Source organism: Crinia signifera, chromosome 5, assembly GCF_055691185.1.
Source record: "Crinia signifera chromosome 5, ASM5569118v1, whole genome shotgun sequence".
Lineage (NCBI taxonomy): Eukaryota > Metazoa > Chordata > Amphibia > Anura > Myobatrachidae > Crinia > Crinia signifera.
In genome coordinates this window covers 58,496,776-58,524,032 of record NC_139221.1, presented here as the reverse complement: position 1 = coordinate 58,524,032, position 27,257 = coordinate 58,496,776, and the positions used below count along the sequence as shown (strand labels likewise).

General features: G+C 43.5%; 1 protein-coding gene across 2 annotated transcripts in view; it reads left to right on the top strand.

Annotated features, from left to right (window-relative positions):
* Positions 1 to 27,257, top strand: part of LOC146080243 (uncharacterized) — a 332,057-nt gene that overhangs the window by 21,571 nt on the left and 283,229 nt on the right. For both annotated transcript variants that reach the window (XM_083187285.1, XM_083187284.1), the window contains exons 4-7: positions 15,105 to 15,188; positions 17,420 to 17,587; positions 19,367 to 19,450; positions 25,008 to 25,175. In XM_083187285.1, the coding sequence (XP_083043411.1) occupies positions 15,105 to 15,188; positions 17,420 to 17,587; positions 19,367 to 19,450; positions 25,008 to 25,175 (504 nt within the window). The remainder of the gene's footprint in view (positions 1 to 15,104; positions 15,189 to 17,419; positions 17,588 to 19,366; positions 19,451 to 25,007; positions 25,176 to 27,257) is intronic.

The following is a 27,257-nucleotide window of genomic DNA, read 5'->3' as shown; positions in this document are numbered from 1 at the left end:
TAGTCCATTTACTAATTAATGCAGATGTACAAGAATAAGCAACACTAATGGCCCCTGAGCACCAAACCCGAAGAGCCGTAATCTACAGTAACATGTTCTTCTGGGAAAGGTTGGGAACAAAGGAATACAAGATACAAATATCATCTGTCTAGGATATGGTTTATAAAATGGTGCATGTTTTAATCTAGGCATATAAATGTACGACTCCAGAGCAAGCTTCTCTTGTCTCACACATCCCACTTTCATTCTGACAATTGAATACATTCTTTGTCATTTTAATTTGCCCGTGCCTCTTGAAAATTGTGACTTTATAGATTGCATTTTGCAAACACTGTTCTGGGTAAAACAATTCCATTGGGGAACCTCTATTCAGGCTTGGAAGAGAAGAGAGAGAGAGAGCAAGATTCTGTTTGTGGGTTGTGGTTGGAAGCAAGTGTTTGTCATGTGGCTTGTATCTGACATCCTCTCTCTAAACATAGGACACCAACACATCTGCTCAGACATGATTCCTTGAATCCACTAGCTTAATGGTGTTGCAAAATGGAGAGATTAAAATATGTATAAAGACCCTGTCACAGTAATGTGTATACTGTGTGGTGGTTAATGGATAGTAGGTTACCATTTTCTACATAAGGTATTTAGGCCTAGAAATTTTAGATCTTCCCTAAGGAATTGATTAGTAGTCACCCCACTTACCGAATTTACTCGAGTACAAGCCCAGTTTTTCAGCACATTTTTTTGTGCTGAAAAATCCCACCTCTGCTTATACTCGAGTGAAGATTATGTGGCACCCCAGCCTAGGGTACCCCGTTTGCCCCAAGGCACCCTGCAGGGAACCAACGCTAGGTGGTTGCTAAGTAACCCACTTAGCAAAATAGAAGGACCTGACAGCCTGAAGAGTCACGCCGGAAGCGCGTGGTCGGCGCTGTGACGTCCGACTGCACCTTTGTATTGACCCCGGATTGATGAACAGGCCAGGGCGCGCAAAGGGACGGGAGGCCGGAAGTAGGAGTGTGGGGGAGAGAGGAGAAGAGCCGTGTGCAGAAGGTCGCCTGCACTGGGAGCCTGAGAGGGAAGAGGAGCAGCCAGACCCCACCGACAGCCAAAGGAGGGAGAGACGGACGGTGCGTGTAGGGGGGAGTAGACCTGAGTGGCAGCCAGAAGACCGGATGGGCGGCTGAGTGTGGCAATGCTGCGGCGCCCACACTAGCGCGCCCTCTGGCAGAAGATGGAGTGTAGAGTGCCAGACCCCGCCAGCGGCGGCCAGTGAGGAGACCGCGGCACCAAGCAGCCAGCTGACCGGACACCAGGAGTCGCAGTAGTGATGGGCGGGAGCCTGCAACTGAGTCCAGGTCTCAGGTACACACTCCCTACCCAACATCACATCCGGACGCCTAACCTACCCGACATTGCGTAGCCCTCCTACCTGCCCACCTGAGCCTGCATTTGTGCCCCTTCCAGCGCATAGAGTGTCCTCCCCAAGCCCCAGTACCCCCTGCCGGGACCAGTAACACACATTCCCCACATAGGGGTGCAGCACTACGTGTCCCCGGGCACACAGGGAATTTGGTCCCTCACTGTGCAGTTCCTGGGTACTGTGGCCCCTTGGGTCCCCCTCAGACAGCTGCAGCCAGAGCTTTCCACCCTTCCAGGGGCCACCACTGCCTCCCCTAGGCTTATACTCGAGTCAATGATTTTTCCCAGGTTTTTGGGGTAAAATTAGGTGCCTCGGCTTATATTCGGGTCGACATATTAGAGTATATACGGTATGTGCTGCTTGGAGAAATCAGTGTAGGCCTCAATCTTGTTGTTGTACTGTACAACTCACATTGGCTTTAAACATCTTATTTGCATCACTATGCATATAAGATGCACAAGCAGAATCTGCTGCTTAAAATGGTTTGCAGCATGCATATATTTTGTGTGCAATTGCGCCTGCATGCAGAATTTAAGGTTACAGGGTTTGCTAGTAAAAACCCTGTAATGTTTTATTTCATATGCAGATACAGCTGTGGCCACACAAATAATATAGGCATGCTTCATATAATTTTATTAAACATAAGCTCCATGTACTGTACGTTCTATTCCATTGTTTTGCTACTGAGTCAACCTACTGCACAGCGTTACTAGAAGATCGTGCAAGGGGGTAACTTTACTAAGATGGGAATTCTATCAAAGATGGGATGTTGCCCATATTAACCTACCAAATTCTATCTATTATCTTCTAGATGGTGATAAAAAAATAAGAAGTACTGTAGAATGGTTGCTATGGGCAACTTCCCATCATCAATAGAACTCCCATCTTAGTAAATTTACCCCTGGAGCTTAGTTGTATGTGGATGAATGATGAGTGGTTCTTTTTTCTTACCTTATTGGCTATCAAAAATACAGTATGTGAGCCGAATAGCCAATAAGATGCATTTTGAGATCTAAACATACCGATGGGGCAGCTTTCGTTGTTGTCGCCAGATAGCCATCCACAGGTTTTTGGTGGATGGCGATCTGGTGGATGGGGACAGTACTTGGACGCACGAGAATCTCACACACTGGCACGTCCATTTCCGAGAATGGGGCAAGCAAGTGTCTCGACGTGCGCACGTCCCATTCTGGCAGACTCACAGTTGAAGTAGGCTCCATCTATATATTCAATTACAGAACACAGACTATACCCTCCTGCCTGTTCCAGCATGTGGATGATCCTGATTTTACCATTCTTTACCCAAGGTGCACGCTATCCTAAATTTCCATTTGTCAGAATGTACAGCAATTTCTGTATTCCTGCATGTTCCTGTATTTGTACACTGCTTGCTCCATATCCTGAAAGAGGGAAATGATTTTGTAACAGCAATTTATATATAACACAATATTTTAGATGAGTTTTTTTCTTAAAATAATCTCCCTCTAATAACATTGAAAGATTATTTGCCTTTACATTTATTAATACTGCAATCATTGTAAGAGCATAACGGCTGTGTTGTTCAGTCTTACTCCGTATAAGCAGTGAATTTACATGTGGATTGGGAGCAAAATTACAGAGTCCGTTTGAAAGCTAAAATTATGCAGTAAATTGTCTATGTAGCTTGTAAATCTTTTCTGAGTCTTCTAGAAATACTTGCGTGCATTGAAAAGCTATAATTTGTGATTTGCAAGATCTCACCCTTTCCTATTGAGATGTATTCACAACTCATTGGATACCAGGAAAGGGCAGAATGTACATCCATTTCACTATGTTTTCTAAGGAACCGCCTCCAGTTACAGTGGGGTATAAGCTGCTAGCAGCCTTTTGATATTTAGAATGAAACCTGAACATACGGCATCATCCCATTTTGTCTGAATATATATTTTTTACACCGTAGACGATTATTTTACTTAGGCACCGCCACAGCACATTTTTAATAAACATAACAGAACCTGTGACATAAAATGCTTAGGGGAGAAAAAGTCTGAATATGTTTTTATAGTTGCTTGCATATAATTTGTACAGCCCTCAAAATGTACAGCCCTCAAAATGTACTCTCTTTATTGACTAAATCCTGGCTACACCCTGGGCCTGATTCACAAGCGTCTAGAGCAGGGGTGTCAAACTCAAATTCATCGGGGGCCGCATCAGCAGTTTGGTCACCCTCAAAGGGCCGCTGTATAATAATAATAATAATGCAATGACACCACAGGCCGCTCCCGCTGTATAATAATAATGCAATGACACCACAGGCTGCTCCCGCTGTATAATAATAATGCAATGACAGCACAGGCTGCTCCCGCTGTATAATATAACAATAGTAATGCCATGCCACAAATTATTATACAGGGGGAGCAGCCTGTGGTGTCATTGCATTATTATTATTATACAGAGGGAGCAGCCTGTGGTGTCATGGCATTACTTTTATATTATACAGGGGGAGCAGCCTGTGGTGTCATGGCATTATTATTATACAGGTGGAGCAGCCTGTGGTGTCATGGCATAATGCCATGACACCACAGGCTGCTCCCCTGTACAATAATAATGACACCACAGGCTGCTCCCCCCGTATAATATAAAAGTAATGCCATGACACCACCACCAGATATATTGTTTTTTTATGTAACTTACTGTATTTTATCCCTCAGGCTCCTTTACTGCTGCTGCGGCTCCAGTAATTTCAATTCCACTCTCTGCGCCGCGGCCTGTCCTGCTGTGGCCCCCGACTCGGCCTGCCTTCCTTCCTCTCTGCAGACGCTTGGGTGGGAGGCGTCATCATCATGACGTCCCCACCCAGCGTCTGCCACTGCCTCGATAAGAGGGAACAGGCTGACGGGCCCTCCTCCACGTAGCCGTGGAGGCCGGCGGCCATGTTCCTGTGGCCGCAGACATCTTAAAAGACCACAGGAACATGGCCGCCGGCAGTGCAAAAAAAAACCTCTCAAAAAAGAGAATAAAAGGTGAAGGCTGGCGGCGGCGGCTGCGCGGGCCACATGACGAGGTCTGTCGGGCCGGATTTGGCCCGCGGGCCTTGTGTTTGACACCCGTGGTCTAGAGCATACTTGCCTACCCTCCCGGAATGGCCGGGAGGGTCCCACAAATTGGGTCCCCTCCCGGCCCCCCGGGAAGGTGAAGAAGTCTCCTGCATTTTCCCCGCAGCCCCTGCTCCCCCCTTCCCCGCGGTTTAAAACTACGGGTCTGCGGGGACGGGGTGGAGCTAAAATGAGTGCCTCCAGTCATTTTAGCCCCTCCCCCCATCCACGGACCTGCAAATTGAGGCGACTGTCTGTCATGGGGCAGGGCTTGGTGATGTCAGCCTCACCCCACCCCCAAAACGAAGCCTCTTCCCGCCCCGCTTTCACTCCTCTCCGGGCTTCTCCCGGAAAGGAGTTACAAAAAGTTAGCAGGTATGGTCTAGAGCAGGGGTGTGGAACCTTTTTTCTACCGAGCCATTTGGAAAATTTGAAAACCCTTCGGGGGCCATATAAAAATGATCAATTATCGGCATATACACGTGGGCATCATACACAGGGCAGCGGCATATACATGTGGGCATTATACACAGGGCAGCGGCATATACATGTGGGCATTATACACACTGGCAGCAGCATATACATGTGCGCATTATACACAGGGCAGCGGCATATACATGTGGGCATAATACACACGGGCAGCGGCATATACATGTGGGCATTATACAAAGGGCAGCAGCATATACATGTGGGCATTATACACAGGGCAGCGGCATATACATGTGGGCATTATACACACGGGCAGCAGCATATACATGTGGGCATTATACACAGGGCAGCAGCATATACTGTACATGTGGGCATTATACACAGGGCAGCGGCATATACATGTGGGCATTATACACAGGGCAGCGGCATATACATGTGGGCATTATACACACGGGCAGCAGCATATACATGTGGGCATTATACACAGGGCAGCAGCATATACTGTACATGTGGGCATTATACACAGGGCAGCGGCATATACATGTGGGCATTATACACACTGACAGCGGCATATACATGCGGGCTTATACACACTGGCAGTGGCATATACATGTGGGCATTATACACAGGGCAGCGGCATATACATGTGGGCATTATACACATGGGCAGCAACATATACATGTGGGCATTATACACACGGGCAGTGACCCCTGGAGGGAGAATAAATTAGTGTGCCGAGCGTAGCGAGGCACGGGGCCCGCTGCGTGGCGAGCGCAGCGAGCCCGCAAGGGGGGGCGATCCACGTCCCCCCCTTGTCGGGATTTTGGCTATCGGGATTCCGACGTCGGGATTCTGAACGCCGGGATCCCGACCGCCGGGAGTCAGTACTGAATCCCTTTGCGCATGTGCTGCACCTGTACTGTGCATGTGCAATACAGGTCTGCAACGTCGGATGCAAATCAGCAGTGATTGACAGTCTAATTTGGGGGCAATGACTGAATGCCTTTGCTTCCCAAAACAGAAGCATGTCCCACCATTGTATGACAGTGATGTAGCCAGAATATCATACTTGCCTACTTTTAAAGTCTCTTCTCCGGGATAATCCTGGAGAGGAGATGATCAGTAGCATTTCTGGGGGCAGGGACTGATGTAGACATCACCAAGCTCCTCGTCCAGTAATGCAAATCCCTCAATTTGCGGGTCTTCAAGGAGGGGACAGTGCTGAAAGGCAGGATATGCATATTTATCCACGCCCCTCGACTCAAAAAGCCACGAATCGTGGCAATTTAACTCTGCCACCAGCGAGATGCGGGGGTCCAGCATTATCCAGGAGGGTTGCCCACCTTTCCAGGGGGCCGGGAGGGGGACCTGATTTTTGGGAGCCTTTCGGTCTTTCTGGGAGGGTAGGCAGAATATCCGTTGGAAGATGGAGATTTCTTGGCCTCTTTGTTGTATCTAATCTAGTCGCAGGTGATCCTAGGATGCAGCTCAGATCACTAATGCAAGCAGGAGACGTGCTGCCTCCTTCTGCATTAATGTGTTAGTGCTATTGCTGCTGCTTCTGTAAAAAGCCTGTGCAGGGAACTGAGTTGCCTTTATACCTTCTCCCAAAGTCACTGGGTATAGTTTTTCCTTTGACTCAATGCGGCTTAGAGTCGGCTCACTCTCGCTGGAGGGGTTCTCCAGTCCTACATCAGCTGGCTGTCTCTGTGTTTTCCCTCCATCGATGATAATGAAGCAACTGAATATTTAAAGAATAGGACATGAAACCTGGCTCCACTCCCCTCGTGCTGCCACAAAGCCCCACCGCCCAGGCTCTGATTGGCCTGCAGTTATGTGTATAGGAAAGCAGGGATGACCATCGATAGGTAAAGCCATCGATGATGCCTATACAGTTGGCTGCACACCATCAATGCTAATCGTTAATGTTAGCATTGATAGTGACCATCTGTGGCAGGGATGGGGAACCTTTGGCACTCCAGCTGTTGTTAAACTACAAATCCCAGTATGCCTTGCAACAGTTTTAGCATGGCCAAATAGCAAAACTGTAGCAGGGCATTCTGCTATGTGTAGTTCACAACTGCTGTAGTAGTAAAGGTTCCCCATCCCTGATCTATGGTAAACCCACTGTTGGCTATCACTACTGAGCTCCCATTTAACAGACTCTTCCCTCAGGTCACAGGTCAGTCTGCCGCTCAGTTTTCCTGCTCTGCTCGGTGGCTAAAAGCAGTCTCCCTGGTTGTTCGTGCTTTCTCCACTGTGGCTAAAACTGTCATCTCCCAGTCAGGTGAAAATAGTTGACCTCTGCAGTGCCTGCACGAACAGTACCTGACACGGGCATCATCAGGGCCAATAGACAAAGGGTCCTGAGGTAGCCAGATATATTCACGTTGTAGTATGGTGTGACATTAACGGGGTATCACACTTTCATGTAAGCAGCAATAGCAACTCTGGTACTTGTGTAGTTTCACGGCACTATATAAAATCAACTCCATGCGTAGTGGATAGTGGGGTTATGAACATGTCAAAAATCGCTTCGGATCGCATCGATATATCGGCTGATGTCGCATCCGATATATCGGCCGCCGTGAAACTACACAAGTACCGCAACTCCAACTCCGCAGGTTCGGCAGTGTGATGTCTGGCAGGTGGGGGCAGTGTGCAAGGTTCAACTGGTGGCCATCTAGGTTGTGGGCAAATATGCCCTTCTACCAGAAACGCCCATTTCTTCACCCCAGGCTCAGTGCAGCCAATGGCAGCCACCCTCAGCACTTAAGAGGGATCTGTCTAGGCAGCTCTGGGTCAGTGCAAAGTGTCAGACAGGCTGTGTGCTTCCTGGCTTCATTCCTGGGTAGTTTTTCCTGATTCCTGGCAACCATCCCAGTCAGTGCTATCCATCCTGAGGGCTCCTGCCCTTAAATCTGTAACAGCCTGCCTTATCGTACGTTTCTTGCCGATGACCCAGACCGGTTACCGCTGACTTCTCTTTCGTACGCAGCTCCGTTGCCAGCCTGCGGTTCCATGATCTGTCACCCTTTCCCCATTGGCACTCTTCAAGTAGCTCACGTTACCCAGCCTCTTCTTGCTCTGACCGGATTCGACGTCCTCATCTCTGGAATACCTAAACTTCTTAGTTCCCAAATATCGGCAAACCCGTATCCCTACAGCCGCACCAGATTCCAATACCCCTCTGCTATTGATCCCTGCAAGACTTTCGCAAGATGTATTGCGTTTGCTGCAAATTCTCGAGTTGACTCTCAAAGACGTTATTTGAGACTAGCCTGTTTCTTTTCTTTAAATGCAGATGTCTTTCTTTAAACCAGCACGTTTCCAACCTACTCCTTCTGGCTCGGCAGTTACTCCTGACAGTCACACAAGCTCATCCAATCCTCAATCAGTGACAAGTAAATTTTCCCCATTGTGCGCTATTTGAACTTTCATTCAATCTGCATACCTATCATAATGAATCTTCCCTTTAGGCATGTTGTACATCCAATGGGGGTGCTACAAGGATTCTTACCAGATATTTCTGCAATTTGGTATATCCTGGTGGACAGCCCTTAATTGGTAAAGGTATATGCTACTGGCACCCATTCTTTGCCTAAATAGATCATTTGCAGCCTTGCGAGTCCACCAAACCCCACCAAGAGAATGCCTTGCTGCCTGTCTTCCCTCGCATCGTGTGTTCGCACGCAGGGCCAGTGAATGGGTGTTAAACATAAACATCCATTTGCAGCCTGTGATGTGAACACCCACATCATTCAATGGTCACCAACCCTAGAATGATGTGGAACGTGCACTCATATCCGATTGACTCTCAGGCCACTTAGATTTGTATGAACGCTCTGGAGGAAGTGGGCGGGCAGCTGGCATCCGGTATGTCAGCTGCCCGACCCGGCACCGATGTCACGGCCAGATTACCATGGGAACGCCCAGTGTTTACATGGGAATGCCCATGAAATGCTTGTCGTTCCATGGACATGACTATCTGCCGCCGTTCCCCCCGGCAAACAGTCTGTATACCGTGGCCGCACGCACCCGGTGTATGCACATGTGCAGGAATGACCCTGTGCAAGCGCATATGCCCACCATCGGTCCCCATGCAAATGTTGTAGTCCGTGCGAACGGACCAGAATAACTCCCTTTATCTACACTTTATTACTCTCCAAAACTTAGTAGATCTGCCCCTAAGAGAGTGATAAATTGGAGGAGATAAATTACTAACCCACATGCTCCTAAATGTCATTTTTTTCAAGCACATCCCTTAACACATCAGTTAGGAGTGGACTGGCCAGTACTTTACCTCTCTCCACCGTAACACTCTCCACGCTTAAGTATATCTCCCCATATTGTAAAAACCTGTTTATACACTCATAACATGGAAATATTTCATGGTAAAGGCCTGTGCTATTATGGTTATGTAATTGCATTCCAGTCATGCTTCTTATTCCTTCTTCATCTTTGGGTTTAATAAGTATTTGCCACAAAATAAACAAGATTACTAGTACTGAAGAAAGTTAAAGTTGTATAAATAAACCTTGAGCAACGGTTTTCATCCTTTGGCGTTCACGGCATGCATGAGATGTCACTGTACATTGTTCAAGTTACAGAACTGTACATTAATTGCACCGGTTGAGTTTGTCTTGTGGACTCTGTCTTATGAATCTTGACAGAGAATTTCCTAATTGTTTTGTGTGTGTGTGTGTGTGTGTGTGTGTGCTTTGTCTGTGGGATTTATTTTTATTTTTATTCTAGTGAGTGGGTTAATACAAGAACTTTCCAATGGAAACTTTTTCATAAACTGGATTTTCTTTGTAACCTGCCTATGTTACAATAAGGTCATTTAATGAAAGGCACAATTAAAAAGAGCAAAAAAAAAAATACTGGCTTAGACATAATTATTTATAAAGTCTTGAAAATAGTTTTGAAATTTAATTTTGGATGGAATTGCTGTAATTACTGGGCTAGTGGTTCAAGAAAATTATTATGTATAGTGGAAAAACGTGTTTTGAGAAATGTGCAGGCTATAATTAAATGATAGAATTTCATAAATGCCTGTATTTTTCATGTTGAGTAAGCAGGGTGTGTTGTCCAAATATCCCTTCTACTCTCAATTTATTTATTTTTTTTAAACTCGTTTCTCATTTATTTACCGTACGGGGCTATTTAACCCTTTAACTCGACCCGGTCTCGAGCTGAAGTGGTTAACCAGGTACACGCTTCTGTTACCGTGCTACACTTTCAAAAGAAAACATAACTAATAGTTTCTGTAAAGATCACACGTCTTTCCAACATCTGGTTCGAGTCTGCTATGAAAACTTGGGTCTCTGATCTCATGTGTTGAACTGCTGTATCTTTGCCACTGTCTATTTCCTGCTAAAAAATACACTGAACAATAATGGCTTTTGTTCTTAACCTTCCAGCCAGTGGAGCAGCTGAACAAATAACTTGCAATGCTTTCATTTGAAATAATTTATTCCACGTATATGTTTGCGTAAAGTCATTTCATTTATTTTATGTTTCATCATTTAAAAAATCAAATTGTGGGATTGAAACTACTGAAAACTGCCATCTAATGGTTTCCCGATGCTTAACTCCCTCAGTAGCGTTTTCTTGGAAATATATCATTTCAACTTGAGTAGAACTGTAGAAGTGTCCTCAGCACTTAGCAACTTTAATGTATTGTGCAAAAAAACACAATTTAACCACTATTTACTTTCCCTGTGTTTCCTTCTCTGTCACTGTTAATTATCACTGACATTCAATTTGCTTTATAGCTGTTCCCGCTGCCAGTTTTAGACAGGAATACCAACGTACAGATTTCATTCTATTAAAATCTGAAGTTCTAAATGACATGCAGTTGGATAAACATTTTCAGATTTTTGAAATGCTGAAATAAAATAGGGATTAGCGGGGATGATCGGCAATGATCTTTGCTTGATTCTGATTTAAAGAGCTGGAAAGCAGCTGCCAAGCGCATTAACAGTAGCCAGTGGCCATTTTCACTCCTTCACTCCCACTATACTGTTTAATTCGAGTCTCTTCTTTTGGGGTCTCTAAGCTTTTCGGACAAGGGGATGACTGTTTTACAGCTCGGTTGTAGTAATTCAGTGCGCTGTAAATCCACTTTAGGATCATTAATTTAAATGCTTCTTCGAATGGTTTCTAAAAGAACTTATTAAATAGGCAGCGATGCTACTTCTCCTTGGTATGGAAGGATCAGAGGGAAGTGGCTGCTCTGTCTCCACTAGAAAGACCGGTGCTAGGAACTATACAGAATAACATTTTAAATCACTTGTGATGTACCGAAAGCCGTGTGCTTAGTTGTTCTTTGTGTTGCTTTAAAACTTTTCTATCAATTGTAAATTGAACAAAAATGTTCCAGGTTCTACAAACAATACATTTTTATAAATGCTGCATGATCGCTGGCTAAGGTCTGCGTTTGTGTTCAATTGGTGTGTAAACTGATTTAAGGCCTTTTTGGTGTTTGCATTGCTTACAAATAATAAAGGGTATTATTTATATATAGCTAATTTATAGTCTTATTTTTCTTTACATAGCTATGAAACATGTAGCATCTTGCCGTGGCAACTATAGAAACATGTCAAACATATGTTTAAACAAAACATACCAGACTGCAGTAGCTGCTATTGATAAACCATCCCTTAGTGAACTTAACAATTGGGGTCATTTTGCTAATTGACATATGCAAATTTGGTTGTGGTTCTTACAGTGTCTAGATAGACAGCCAATAGGTCTACCAAAAATGTCGACATGCAATAGGATAGGGTCTAAGGGTAAACATGAAAAAAGTCGACATCCAATAGGTCAACAGGGTCAAAAGGTCGACCTGAAAAAGGTAGTCACATGACAAAGTTGACATGAGTCTTTCATGATTTTTCTTTTTAAACCGGCTTGTTCTTACTTCACCATCCATGTCTGCATAGAGGAAGAATAGAATAGTGTGATGAGTGAAGCAAGGGCCAACATTGACACCCCAGAATGTGAAAATTCCTGTTGCCCTTTTGAACCTGTCGTCCTTTTGACCCTGTCGACCTTTGACCCTGTCGAACTATTGACTGTCTATCTAATAATCCACAAATTATGTTGAATAGACAAATAAAAGAATGTGTAAGGGAGCATAAAGAACTAAATACATTTATTGATGGCTTCATTCAACAAGCTTGTTGCGCAATTCATTTACAACAAATTGTGAAAATTCATGTTTTGCATATGGAATTGTAGCATCTAAAGACTATTACAAAAAGAACACACCCAGGCCAACCATTTCATGCTATCACAATAGTCAACCCTTGTTATTACTTTGATTCAATAAATTGTGGACATTCTTTGGCTTGGAAGTAATGTCATACTTGCCAAAATCAAAAAGTCCTCATGTAGGCGATACGTGAATAGGGAAGTTGAAGTGGATGGGAGTGTAAGTCACCCAGAATTGCATCATCACTGCCCTGACCTCATGACTGGTTCTAAGCCATGTACACATATTCCCCATTGTGTCAGGACTCTCATATGTACAGCCCAGCATCCCTCTTCCGTAAGGTTAAGGTAGGCATGATGAAGGAGAGGTGTCGCATGTTGCATCACCTTCACAATGTTTCTGATTTGTGCACCCATACTCCAAAATGGGTAACGGCCAGGGAATCTGTGCCTAGGGTTTCTACAAACTCTCCCAAGTCTGTGGGGGACTTCACATTGATCTGTGTGTCCCTTGCGGAATCCTATGTGAATCCTACATACAATGTAGTGACATGAGCTTTTTTAGTTTGAGCTACTTTACTATTTTGGGCTCATGAACATTAATTGGGTACTAATAGGTCATTTGTAGATATTCTTGGTGACCATTCATAAAGTCAACAAACTTCTATATATCTAGTGAGGTGACAGAATCAATATGAAAAAGTGCACCATGTCCCCTCGTACGGCTTGCTGCAATTACCATGCTTTGGGAACTATTTTATTCACCCTCCATGCCCTAGTGCATGGTAGGGCATGAAATACCGCCTCTCGGCACATGTCAACTCCCAAAAAATTTAAAAAAAACCTTTGAGCGTCAACTGTCCCAATGTCGACCGAATGCTTGTGTCCACCTTTTGACCCTGACAGGCCTTACGTTGTCACACAAAAAAGGTTGACATGCCTAAGGTCGTTAGGCATATCAACCTTTTTCATGTGTTGACTCAAGGCCTGATAACCTTCAGTGGTCGACCCCATGTATGTTGACCTTAACAGTGTCGACCTAACAACTGTATACTCTTTGCTAGAGATAAAAACACTTTTGGCCGATTCAGACCTGATCGGAAAGCTTAAACTTTTTCCAGCCCTGCGATCAGTAAGCCCTCACCCTGCCTGAGTGGAGGACTACCCCTGTGCATAGTTGAGAATGGCTTCACAGCCATGCGAAGAAAGGGGAAATGCACTCACCCTGAAATGGATCCCCCCCTATGTTCAGCGCCATGTGTCATGTGGGAAGATCAGGGCTGCTGATGTGTTTTTGTGCATCGTTCCCAGAAAACGCTGGGGCGCTGCCCACAAACGCTGACTGGCAGTCAATCAGCCAGCGTACAGCCATGCGCGGTCCTTCCGATAATTGCCAGGGCTGCAAATTGGCAACCCTGCGATCAGGGCTGAATCAAGCCCTTTATGCTCTAAAAAGAGATGTGACTAGTGAGACCCACCCACTACATACTTTCCTACCATCCAAACATTTCACATTATTGTGGTCCTGCCTTCAGCACTTCTATAAATGCCCTGCTCTGAGTTCTTTATCTAGAAGTAATCTTGACTTTCAGTAATCCTATCTCTGATCAGTTACAATAATTTTGAGTTATGTAGAATTTTTATAATATACTTTTTATTAAAAAAAAAAAAAAACTTCCCATTGCTCAGATCAATCCTTGCCCAGGGCATTTCAACCCCCTATATACAGTATAATGCATATATTAATCTGGCTTGTGCATTCACCCTTCTTCTTGTCCAATCTCCAGCCCCTGGCTAGTACTGTTTCTACCAGTAAGTACATTTCACGGTTCCTGTTATCATTTCCTTACACTTTCCCTAATAATAGTCCAGGTTGATAATTTGGGTTGTCACATAAAGACCTGTTAAACATTACAATCCCCATATGGACCCCTCATCCAGTATAGGATATACAGTACATCATACAATATGGGTGATACTGTAATGTTTTGGCTAATTCTGTATATGTTTGTCGTTGCTGCTATTCCGTTAGTAACCATTTTGTCGTTCTATTACTGTTATTTACAAAGTATTATCTTTTCCAGTGTAAACAAAGTCAGAGTGTTTGTTCCTCTCATTCCTTCTAACGAATGTGTAATTGGAATATATATTTTTGCCGGCAGTGACCTTGACTGTTTGTAATGGAATCTAAAGCAATTAAGTCGCTGATGGTGATGGAGAACGATGGCAGGGAGCAGACAGAGTTGCATGAATTAGTGTAAACAGCGAGCGTTGCTAAGCAGTATTAGATGACAGTTAGCTTTTTAATGAGAAAAGACACACAGTAATTAAATGTTGACATACAATTATGAAATATATTAGATAACAAATCAACAGTGCAATAAGGGAATAAGAACAGACATTTCTGGAGAGAGAGAAGAAGAAATTGTCCTGTGCTCTGTCATCTGAAACTGTTTTTTATGAGTGCAGGGTGAAGGTCAAGGAGGTATCTTAACTCCATCAATCGTTTGGACAGTTACAAATGACCTTTCACTATCCATAAGACATTCAATATTCTGAATTGGAGAGATACATTTTTCTGTGTTTAGAAAATGATGGAATTGAAACCCTTCGTATAGAACAAGGTGGCAGCTAGGCTGGAGTCTATAAACGCCTCATTCCCCCCAACGTTCATTCATGCCGCTTCCCCCATTAACAAGGAGCTCATTTAAGGTGCCGTATATTTTTCTGCCAATATGGATGCAGAGAACACGGAGTGTGTTTAAAGATCATGAAAAATTACTGTATGAAATTGCACCTCGTGCCGCCGTTATTATAGGTATGTGATCTAGAACACTGGAAATAACTGACCGTACACTCCTGCATACTCTATCTACTATACCTTTAGCAATTTAGGGCAGAACTGTTGTCGTCAGCATTATTTCAGTTGTTGAAATTCAAATATTTTCTGAAATTGTTTTCCATAGATACACGACAAAGAAAGTAAACGTGAGGCCCTACAGAAGGAGCTATTAAAAGCTCAAAGCCAGTACTCTGCATGTTATGATGAGGTAATCAATTTTAATTGCCTGTTTTGTATTAACCTTTGCTTTTTATTTCCTTATTCCTTGGCAGTGTAAGTACCTAAAATATACATCTGTAATTAGGGTTCCTGTTGTGCTTGTTTATGGTTTGTGTTACCTTTTTGTAGTGTCTCCATGGTGTGTGCCAAATCTAAAGAACATTTTTTTTCCCCTTCTGTTTCCAAACAGCCAAAAATACATATTTTTCTGTTTAGAATAATGTGGACATAACTGTTTGAAAAAAAAAAAGTCTTCATTCTAACGCGGAGGGCTGCTGTGTTCTAACTTACTTTTTTTATTATTATTACATCTGAGCCATGGTACAATGTGTAGTTTCATATATGATTACAGGAGCGGCTATAAGTCTGCTAAACACAGTAACAGCATTGTTACAAGGTCTATCCTGTAGAACATAAGGCTTAAGATGGCCAAACACTATTGCAATCTATCAGTGTATGGCCATCCGACCCCCATTGATCCTCAATGTATTCCATGTGACCCCTATCACCGGGAGGGGGTCCGAGTTGGAGATCTGATGAGCAGCAGGTCCGACCTCTGGATAAGATTTAATGCACACGGGACCGTGCATTGAACCCGAGGGGGACGTCAAACACCTCAGTTTTAGGCCGGTTTCTTATGCCTATCCGTCCAGATCAAGCGAATTTGGCCCAAATTGGAGTAGTTTCTGGGCACCCTAACCTGCTCCTCACCTCTATGGAGGGATTTCAAGTGTTTTGCATGCCACAATCCTTTGTTTTTATTATTTAAATTCCAATATTTCAGTTGGAATGTACAGAAAGTCAAATGGAAATTTAGTATCCCATTCTGGGTCTGGGTTGGCTAGCCAATTGTAACACTCTTTAAACTGGCATACAAAAGAAATAGATGGTGTATAGTCAATATAGTTAATGATGTGCATGTTTGCAAGACATTAACGACCCTCCATCATTTGTATATGCAGCTCAATCTGACAATAACGCCAGCGACTGCATGTTTGAGATGGGGGTGGGTGACGTGAACGATATCAGCCCGTGTGTATGGTCAATATCTTTCTGTCATGGCACCGCTGATATAGTTAACGATATCTGTGGCCACGGGAATCGTCTAGTGTGTACCATGATTAGATTTGGGTGGTGCATGTTCAAAATTAAATCTAAATTGCACTGTAACAATAACTTGGTCTAACATTTGTGGGCCACAAGCAAAAGCAGCCAGTATATACCCTGCACACATAAAATATACATCTATTTGCTACCCTTGCTTGCCAGTTCCAAGCAGCGGGGGGCGGGACCACCGTGGAGTATCATACAACAGGCGTGATGGGGGCAGGCCTTATGGAGAACACCTCTGTTTGGTGGCATGGTCACTACGATTGCGTTGTCATGGCCATGCTCCGTGCAATTCTGGTAACAGAGGACTTGCACAGCAGAGGCGGGGCTACAATGATTTGATTCACGTCACTTGATCCCCATGGACCCCCCGTGGAGGGTGCTGGTGCGCAACTGGTGGCAATGCAGGGGACTTGCCCAATGTTCCTGGGGACCGGGAGGCGGACCTGATTTTTGGGAGCCTTCCAGACATTTTGGGAGGGTAGGCAACCCTGGACTTGGGCATAATTAGGAGTGTGTATCTGGTGCCCTCTCCCAGAATATAAAATTGAGGAAACAGCATCTTCGTTAACCCAGCTGTATTAGGCTTTCAGAGCCTCAGGAATGGCCTGGAGTACTGCCTGACCTGTCTTTGGGATGTTTCTGTTGCTCCGCTTCCTGTACCCAAGGTCTGTTTTCTATGATGATGGCTGGGCTGGCCAAGGGCCCAGTGATGCCATCTTGCAGCATTGATGCCAGTTACTGTACAGTATTGAAACAGGTTACAGAGCGAGCTGCTGATCTGGTAGGCTTGAGGCCTACGTGGGACGGAAGATAGACAGCTATAAATGGTAATGACACTATTCACAAATAAACCCAAAATAAATATTCCCCCTTTTTACTAGCTGCTTACATCCATGATCCAAGCGAGCAGCTGCAGAGAATTCTATTTATTTCAAGTCTGTTGGAGAGTTTGCGAATACATTTTGTGAATATTCAAGAGACCAACAGCTTTGTGCTCGAATTAGATGCAATTCCAGCAGAGGATTAAACTCCACTTTAGGGAACATAATAGGAAGATGGGACAGCAATATTTGAAATGAACCTTGCCTCTATCTGTTTTACATCCAGCTGCTCCACCGGGAGAAACTTTTACATAAACTTAAGGAAGAAAATATTCAGCTGACAGAGCGAATCATGCAGCAGTCCCAGGACGTTTCCAAGATGAGTGAAGAGAGGAAGAGGCTGGAACTAAAACTGGCAGTTGTCACAGAGAGACATAAAACTGTACAACAAGAGGTGTGTGTGTGCGTGTGTTACAGTACATTTAGCTCCTTCCTCCTTAGAGTCTCTTGTCAATTATATGTTTAGAGACTATAACAAGGCATGTCATTTGCTTTATTGTAACCTCTACTCTTCACAAATGACAAGCAAGTATAGTATGCGTCATTACTTTTAAAATTAATTTAAGTCATTATGTTTTTTCATGTCATAGCCTGATGTAAAAAGTCAAACCATATTGAAAGGCATCTACCTGCTGCAGCTATGAACATCTGCTTGTTATGTTGCCTTGTGCTGTGACTCTACTGTTCAGTGCAACCAGATTCTCATACATGGTCAAGAAGACTGTCGCTCAGTGTGAAAGGGATGTATTGTTGTGTAATACAGGTTGAGTATTCCTTATCTGAAAGGCTCGGAACCACAAGCATTTTGGACAAGGGGTTATTCCGGATTTCAGGATATATATATTTTTTAAATACTCACCTGGTACCCTGGTGGTCCCTCGATATCCACGGTATCCAAAGGAACCATCGGATTAATCTTCAGCGGCATCCCCGGTCCAAATGATGGATTGTGGGCGCCGGTGATGAAAGCAGCACACCTGCGCAATGCATCCTTGGGGATGCCGTGGAAGATGAATCCAATGGCAGCCCTAGCGCTTGTAGCAGATCCAATGGTGAGCCACTTTAAAATAAGAACATTAACATCGTTCAACATTCAATGTAGACAATTTTTGAATAAAGAGAAAATGACAATTTAAACAGCAACACTGAGCAACAGTCTTCCTGACAGCAAAATCAGCCTGTTTTTTCTGTGTAAATCATGGCTGCTTTAAAATACGTCCAGACTCACTCAAAGTCCTGGTCTTGGTCCACTAGACTTGGCATTGTACATTTATGGTCTTGTTAATGTGGTCTGGCATACATTGCAGGATATGTAGTAAAACTGAATTACAGGTAAATGCAAAAATATTCTTAATGTATATTAACCAAGAAAATGTCATGAGGTATATGTAAGAGTCCGAGTTTGTTGTATTTGGGGGATGTCCGCCATATTTTTAAAGCGGCAATCATTTACATGACAAAACTAAGTTGGCATTGCATTGTAAATGATTGCTGCTTTGAAAATACAGCCCTTTCGAACGACATGACACACGTCTGGCAAACACAGAAATTTTTTATGTATACCTTAGTTTCCTACGGAAAAAATGAAGTTCGATTTGTGATTGGTTACTGTGTGTTACTTCCTGTTTCCTGTGCAGCAGTTTTGGTTTATAAACATCCCTCAATGTCAACCAGTGTGACTGACTTTTTCTGTAAGTGGGGGCGTTATTAGTGATTAAACTAGGGATATGTAAGTGCAAGAATAGAAAACTTTGGTTTAAGAGCTTCTTGTAGTATATCTGTAGGCTTTTATGATAAAATATATATCATTATTTTCTAAGGGGTCTTTTTTAACATCTGTACATTTCTGTATTGTGTCGATCAAAGATCTGATTATGATACTCCAGGTAGGGGTTAAATTTGACTGGTTTCGATCCGGCGGCACTTTTATATAAAGGCATATCTGCAGACGACATAGAACCTGGTAAAGGTCTTTTTTCTAGGAAAGCTAAGGAAACATATGTTGAAAGGAACCAGCGAGAGAAAGAAATGACACGTAAAGGTTGTGAGCACAATGCCTTGTCTTGCTCAAGTTAGTTTTGAATGAAGTTAGTTATTCATTCCGGTGTCTTAACTCTCACTCATTGTCCATCTGTATTTAATTTTGCTATTTTCTTTTTTTTTTTTTTTTTAGGTTAATAACAGAGATCAAATCATTTTACAACTTAAAACAGACTTGAAAACATCACAGGAGAAATATTTTGGCTCTCAAGAAGAAGTAAGTACTTTGAGAGTTTAGACTGAAATGTCTGTTAGCAGATCATTCTTCAGTATCCAGAGCTGTTGGTAAGATGGAAATGTTCAGCTTCTTTCCTACCATTTAATTCTTGTTCAGCGCCATTCTGCACTGAGAAATGCTCAAGATGTGGGAATTAAAGGTTTCATAATTTGCAGAATGCTTTCAGTCATTGTTGACCCGTCTATTACCCATCACACTGTGTACGACAATAAACAATTTTCCATTCAAAGCAGGAAGTTGGGGTATACATAAGTCAGCAGGCTTAATTCAGTGAGAGGCAGAGTCTGACCTTGTTGCATAGTTACAATCGAAATGATGAATATGTGCTGTCACAATGGGACGGCAATGCTTATTATTGGAAATCTTCTATTATATTAATGAAAATTATACAATCTGGATTTTTGTCTGTAGCCTCATAACATCAGGTACAGTACTTTGCATTAAGAAAATGTCTGGAATATAAGACAAACAGTATGCAGTGTTCTAGCTGAATACAACCCTTTTGTGAAATTCAAGGACTATACATTCATTTTATATATCATTTTACCTTTAAATATTAAATTCTAGCTGTGTGGGAATGTAAGCCTCTTAAAGCCTATGATTTATTATGTATCTCATTTTCAGTTTAATACAGCCTGCCCCTCATTGCATGCATACCGGTGTTTAGTAACACCATTTGCACTAAGAATTAATGCAAGGGACAGCACTACCAGTGGTAGAGGTAGTGTTCATTCCAGCACCCGCTATCTTTGAAAACCCATGCAGTTCCTGTTTCCTGCCTGGGGTGTCGCTGTCTGCTGTTGTGTTTCTAGCACAGGTCTGGTTTGCATATCAGTGCTGATATACAGACCACACTGTGCTAGAAGCACTACAGCAGACAGCGACACCACAGGCAGGGAAGAGGAACTGCATGGGTTTTCAAAGATAGCGGGTGCTGGAATGAACACTAGTAGAGGGGTGTCACATGGGGTGACTTCATTCCCATTTCTAAGCGATGCATGGTCCCATGCATCGCTATCGCCCGCTGGGAAAGACAGTGCTTGCACGACTTTCCTGCTAGATCATGGGGTTTTGCCTAAAAACAATAGGCAAAACCCTGCTCAACACGATCGCTGAGCGCACAGCATTGCAAGGTGCATCAATAGTGCTGCATGATGTGCTGAGCGGTCTGTGCTCAGCACGTTGCTCAGCACGGAGGAGGCCTCTTGGATCCCTCTCAAGGAAACTCTGCAGAAAGAAAGTTATAGGTTTCCATATGAAACATCATCTATATATATTGCATGGCCTATCAGATGCAAGCTCCATAAAGATTTGCTCTCCAGAGCTTGGTGCGTAGGAGCACGTGGCAGCCCCATAGCTTTCTATAGGAACTGCAGTGCCCATGGACTGCACAAAATATTGCGTATTAAGAATGTGCAAACTTGACCGTGTTTTTAATGACAGTGCATCCTGCCCAAAGACTTTTATCAATCAGAAGCAATTATATAATATATCCTTTTACCCCCACAAAAAAATAAGCTATTCTTTGTAATGTAAGTAAATATGCTTTTACTTTCTGTTCCCTACAGCAGTGATTCTCAAACCTGTTCCTCTTGGAACCCTAACTGTTTTATAGATAATTTAATTGGAGCACAAGTGTATTAATTGATTAAAGCAATATATCTACATGTGTTACTCATTATTCCTGAAGATACCGTGAACCCTACCGTTAGGGTTCTATGATGGCCAAATTAAGCAAACAGTGCCTTATACTGTACATAAAAACAATAGGCAAAACCCTAGCACAGTAGCACCGGTCCAGTTTTGGACCGGTGCTACTGATTTCATCAAAGGGCGTGATTCAGTTGTGCTGCCTCCTCCCCTCCTGTTTTGCATCTGTACAAATCAGTATCCAACAGAGATATTCAATTGTTTTATCATTTAGGGGGGTATACAATCATAGAATAGATTGAATTCGCATTCGATCTGTTCAATGTTCTTTTTTTTCCTGACATTTGGAAACATTGCGAAAGTCGGAAAAGATGTGGATCGGTGAATCCACGCCTTTTTCTGCGGGAACGGCTTCTAATTCTCAAGTTTTGCGCCCATTTCCTTAAATGTAGTTTCGGCTTTTCAAAGAGACATATCGGCAGTGGCGAGTCCCAAGAACGGCCCCGATTGAATAGGTCCTGGTTGATATTTCTGAGTATTGGAAATATTGGCCTGCATTGAATATACTCCTTAGGCTCCCATTACTATTTATTCTGCCTGAAAAAAACGTTTTTTACCCTAAAAAAAAAATTCTTAAGATCTTGTTTTCATGTATAAAGTCCTAGTTTGGGAACCAGACTGTTTTAAAACACACCTCCGTAGGCTGTGAGAAAAAATTGTCTGCAACCTCTAATGGACGTCCGATTGGAGCAACAGTGCAATTGCTTTGATAGACACCTATTCATTTAGATACCCAGCTGGGGGCCTTCACAACATTTGAAACACCCTTGGAGTCACTTCAGAAACCCTGAGTAGAAAGGATCGTTGCTTTATAAATTAAATGTCTGTGTACATGGACAACAATCCCTAATTTAACTTATGTTTGCGTTCTGTGTGCAGCACGGTGAATAGAGATTGATGTGGGCAGTAATGTTTTGTCCCCAAACTCCTTGTGAGATTAGGAATCAATAACACTTTTTCCAATGAGAGATAACTTCTTCATTTAACTTTTTATTACAGAGGAAATTGTTGTTACAAATTAATTCAGTCAAAGGCATTGGTAAACTATGTAATCTCTTGTAATTAGAAATACTTTACGATAAATGAAATTGAATAGATTTAAGAAAATAAGGAATTATTGGGAGGCATTAGGCAATGAATTACCAAAGCAACAAGTATAAATAAACATACAGAAGCCTAACTTCTTTTTGTGTCATGGTATTAGTACTCTTCAGGGTATTAGTACTCAGTAGGGAAGGCAGTCCCAGTGCATTTTTTCAATCCCGGAAATCGGGATTGAAAAATGCTCAATCCTGGGATTCCCAGGATCCCAGGATTGGCTTTCCTAAAAAAAAAATGCCTTGGCCACCCCGCATGTTTACCTGCGGCCGGGAGCAGTGCTGGCGGGCGGCTGTGAGGCTGGCGGAGCCAGGAGGGGAGCGTTGCGGAGGTGTGTCTGGCTGGTGGGAAGGTAGATGGCTGGAGCAGGGCCAGGGAGCAAGGCTATGGGCAGGTGGGCGGATCGACTGTTAGACCTCTGACCGTCACGCTGCGCGGAGCTGGGAACTGCCGGGCAGCGTCTGAGCGAGTGTGCCCGCATTAGACTGCACATGCGCAGTCTAATCCCGAAAACTCGGGATTGGAAACTCCAATCACGGGATTGAAATTACGGTCCCAGGATTGGCCATCCTAGTATTTATGCGTCCTGTTTATGCACAACCTAAGTAACCAATGTTACTATTTGAGTGCTTGATATGTGGAGAAATCCAATAGCAGCTGCTTTAATTGTGAGGGTAGTGCGGCTGGTGGCTTTATATACCCAACCAAACAGGAAGTATCAATTTGCTTAATTGCTTAATTTATAATAATTAACTCATATCATTTAAAAATTCATATTATGTGAGACTGAATATAGAGGGTACAATAATAACATAACAATGATGATAGTAAAAACTAAATATATAAAATTTTATGCACATAAAGATAACAAGATGTCTGTGCCGCAACTGCTAATACGTAGAAGATAATCCCATGTACAGCTGTCCCTAGAAATTTCAGCTCCAAATTTATTATGTGAATTCCAAATGTTCAAAAACAAAAGAGCTCTGACCATTCTCAAAGGTTCCGCTGAAAGCATCCTGAGTCTATTCTATATACCATTACTCAGAATTACTAGAATACTAAAAAAGAAGATTTTATTTGCAGGCGTACCAATTACATTCATGGTTTATATCATGGGGACCCAAGACACCTAATTTATACAACCAGTAAATTTCACATTTGAAGTAATCGTTTCCTAAAGTTAGCTCTTCTTAATACTTTAAAGCACTGGCCAGCCTTAATGTCATGCGATGAAGAAGGGGGGATGTTATAATTCCCTTGTTTTATGCCCTCTAAATTGCGTCTTACCTACACTTTAATTTTCACTTACAGTATTTCAGTTTTAATCGGTGGGTAGTATAAATATATGTTTTTGAAAAGGTGCAAGTATGAAAATTAAATTCTAAAACAATTCTTGAATGATAATCAGCAAAAAAATGACCTACAGAAATCATAATTTATAATTATATTTTTTTTAATAGTTCCATAAACATAGAAAAAAATGAATGGGGGTGGGGTTTCTAGCTGCCTGGTAACCCACCTTTACTTGCCTGGCCACCAGCACAAATAGATTCTTATGATGCTGGCTCAGACTCCATGGCTTGCTCCAATGTCTTGCAGATCCGAGAACTTGGATTGTGGGATCGTGCCAGCATACAATTCAGCTCAGTTGGTGCGGGCTCAAGACTGCTGTACACATTTTCAATCGCCATGGCTAAGTACATCTGCCCCTCTGAAATACAACGCATGGGCTTACTGGGCAGTTGCCCTAGGGCCCCACAATTCTAGGAATTTTCGAGCAGGGGTTTGCTGGTGCCTCCGGAGTTTCTTGTGAAGCTAGCCGAGATTGCTCCCTGGCTGCTTTGTTTGTGAATTACACAAAATCAGAGTTGCTGGAAAACATTCTCTACTGGCCTGCAGCCAAACAGTTAATGCTATAAGCATACTAATGTGGAAAGCCACCGCAGGAAGTTGTGATTTTTTTTTTTACTTAATTAGGGGCCCCAGTGCATTGCTTTGCCTAGGGCCCACAATCCCCTTAAGATTGCCCTACTGACAGGCTCCTCTAGCATTGGATGGCTTTTTTGACGAAATCTTAGTTGCATCTAGGACACACCAGGAGACTGTGCTTAATCATTGATTTGTGCGACTGAGTCTCTGAATCTGCATACTAAGTACTATCATAGGTGCCGATTCCGTGGGTGCTCAAGGGCCCGAGCACCCACGGAAATTGATGAGCACTCACGAGCCCAAGTCTCCCTGCTGGGCCACCATATTAACTTGCTAATTTGCGGACCCGCCACCTGGGAAACAGTATGCCGGGAAGAGTGTATTCTGTCCGCGGAGTACCTGCACTGTGGGGGAAATTTATGTACCTGTACTGTGGGGGCATTTATGTATGTGGAACTCTGTTGCCATAATTTGAATATTGGAGACAACTGTGCTCCATAATATTAATTGGTATTATTTCGTGGCCACACCCCTTCTCCATGAAGCCACTCCTCTATATTTTTGGCTTGAGCACCCACCAGCAAAAACATAAATCGGCACCTATGAGTACTATGATGCATTTCTGTTGTGCTTTATATACAGCGAATTTATGCAAAAAAGGTTGCTAAAGCTAGCAGAGTCTCACGCGACCTGGTGTGCCCAGAGGTGCTGTTTGGCCTGATTGCAGCAAAGATGTACTGTATACAGATGTAGCTTTTCACAGCTTGCAATCTCTTTGTCTTTGTCTTACTATTAGTTGAGTCTCCAAGAGGGAGAAGTCTCAAGACTCCAGCAGAAGATAAAAAGTCTCCAAACTGAAGCTCGGGAAATGTGGGACAAATGCAGTGAGCAGGAAGATCGCCTCAATCAAGTGGAAAAAGCAAAGCAACAGCTCTTACATGAGCAGGAGATTCATCTTGGCCAGGTAATTGGGAAACAAGAAACATATCAATATATGTGACTGAAACTTTTTCACACCTCCAAAAAACTAAAAGTCTATTGACAAAGAAAAATCGTTATTTAAAACTTTGAAAGTAAATTAAACCCCTTTTGCTCTGTCTCAAAAACCTGGGTCAGTGGCGGGTCAGACCCGGGTCAGCGGCGGTGTAAATGAGTTAAGCCTGTGTCCATTTACACAGGACTTCTACCCAGGTAGGTTAGGACCTGGGTAGTGGGCAGTGTAAACGGGTACACCGGGTCATCCGACCCAGCTGCCATTTCCATCAATGGTGAAGCCCAACCTCTGGACCTCAGTGTCCTGCAGTCAACATGGAGGTTGGGCGGGGGGCGCACACAGCCTCTGCTGCTGGCTGCTGTACTCTGTAGACAGCATCGGAGGCAGGGAGGAGGTGAATGGATGCCTGTGTGCGGTATCCATTCGGCTGGGGGCTGGTGGGGTGCACGGGTGCTGGGGGCAGCCCAGCAACTTACCTTGGTGCTGGGCTTGCCCCCAGCGTGGTGATCGTTGGTACCGGTGGGGGTGATCACGGTCCCGGCGCTTGGAGATGATGTCATCTCCGAGCGCTGCCTCCCACGGTCCCGGCGCTTGGAGATGATGTCATCTCCGAGCGCTGCCTCTGTCTACACTGCGGGTAGGCACCGCAGTGTAAACAGTGCAAATCCTGGATCTGACCTGGCTTGCATCCGTGTTCCAAATGCTGGGTCTGATTTTTGGTTTAAAAGGGGTATAATTGGGACCTTTTATAGAAATTGTCCACCAGGAGTTTGTTTATCAAATGTACATCTTCAACATTTTCAATGTATAATAATTGTTCATCTTTATTTTGCCTTTTAATTGCTAAAAAAAAACACTTAAACATATTTTTTTTTAGCAGATAATGTGGTGTCCTTGTCATTAGACTTGTTTTCTAAACACAGTGGTAACATGAGTTATGCATGAAGTTCCCAGCAGTTCCTCCTCTCCATAAGGAGAAAAAAAAATAGGCAAGCATGCTTAGGATAAGTCTTCTGGCGTCGTGGATATGGCTTGCTGTATGGTTACACCCAGGGCAGCCGAGAGGTATGCCGGGCCCCGGTAAAATTGTGGGGGCGTGATCTAAGTGTGGGAGATGTGGCCACCTCCTTCGCTTAGGCCATGCCCCCAACATGTTTAGAGGGGGGGGTGAAAAAAAACTCTAAACTCAGCAGCACACGCCTACAGCATGTGCTGTGCTCACAGCAGGCTCAGCATGAGCTCTCACGCTGTCAGTGAGAAGCTCATGCTGAGCCTGCTGTCAGCACAGCACATGCTGTAGAAGTCTGTCTGCTGTTGCTGCCCAGGAGGGATGGAGGGGGAAGGGAGGGGTCGGACCAGGGCCCCTGCTGGGCCCCTCCAGCAAGCCCGGGCCCGGGTAATTAGTACCCACCCAACCCCCCACCCCCCCTCGGCTACCCTGGTTACACCATGTAACATTGTACCAACTTTGAGTGGTAGTAAATGTGGGAGGGTGCAGGACTGTAACTGTCCAGAATTAGCGGGATTCTCCCCCATATAAGATGTTCTAGCCAGTCCTTCCATTGGGACGCATAAAATAATAGTGTTTAGTCGCCTTTGTAGTTTTTTTTTTTTTAACAATATTTGAAAGTGTTGCTAAAGCTTAATCAACAACAACGATAGTATTTTGAAAATTGAAGCTTGTAACCATTGCTTCAAGCAGAAAGTTCCAGCGTACACAATTTAAGCCATTTACTGGGGGGAAAAAATAATTGTTCCGTCATCTGTACAATTTTCCATTATGCAGGCTTCCCATTCATCAAGTTAAATAATAGCAACTTGTGAGTGAAGTTGACAGGTTGGCAGAGTGATTTAAGGAATTAAACTTGAGATCTTTTACTCTTCCCAGATCTGTGAATGTTCTGGATTTTACAAGTAGACACGCAGGATCAAATGCCATATATACATTCTCTGAACATTTTAAAGTGTGATGAGATAATCTTTACAACAAAATTACTTAATGTATTGCCTTGGTAAATAGTAAAAACAAAGCTTATTTAATGCTTTTAGTTG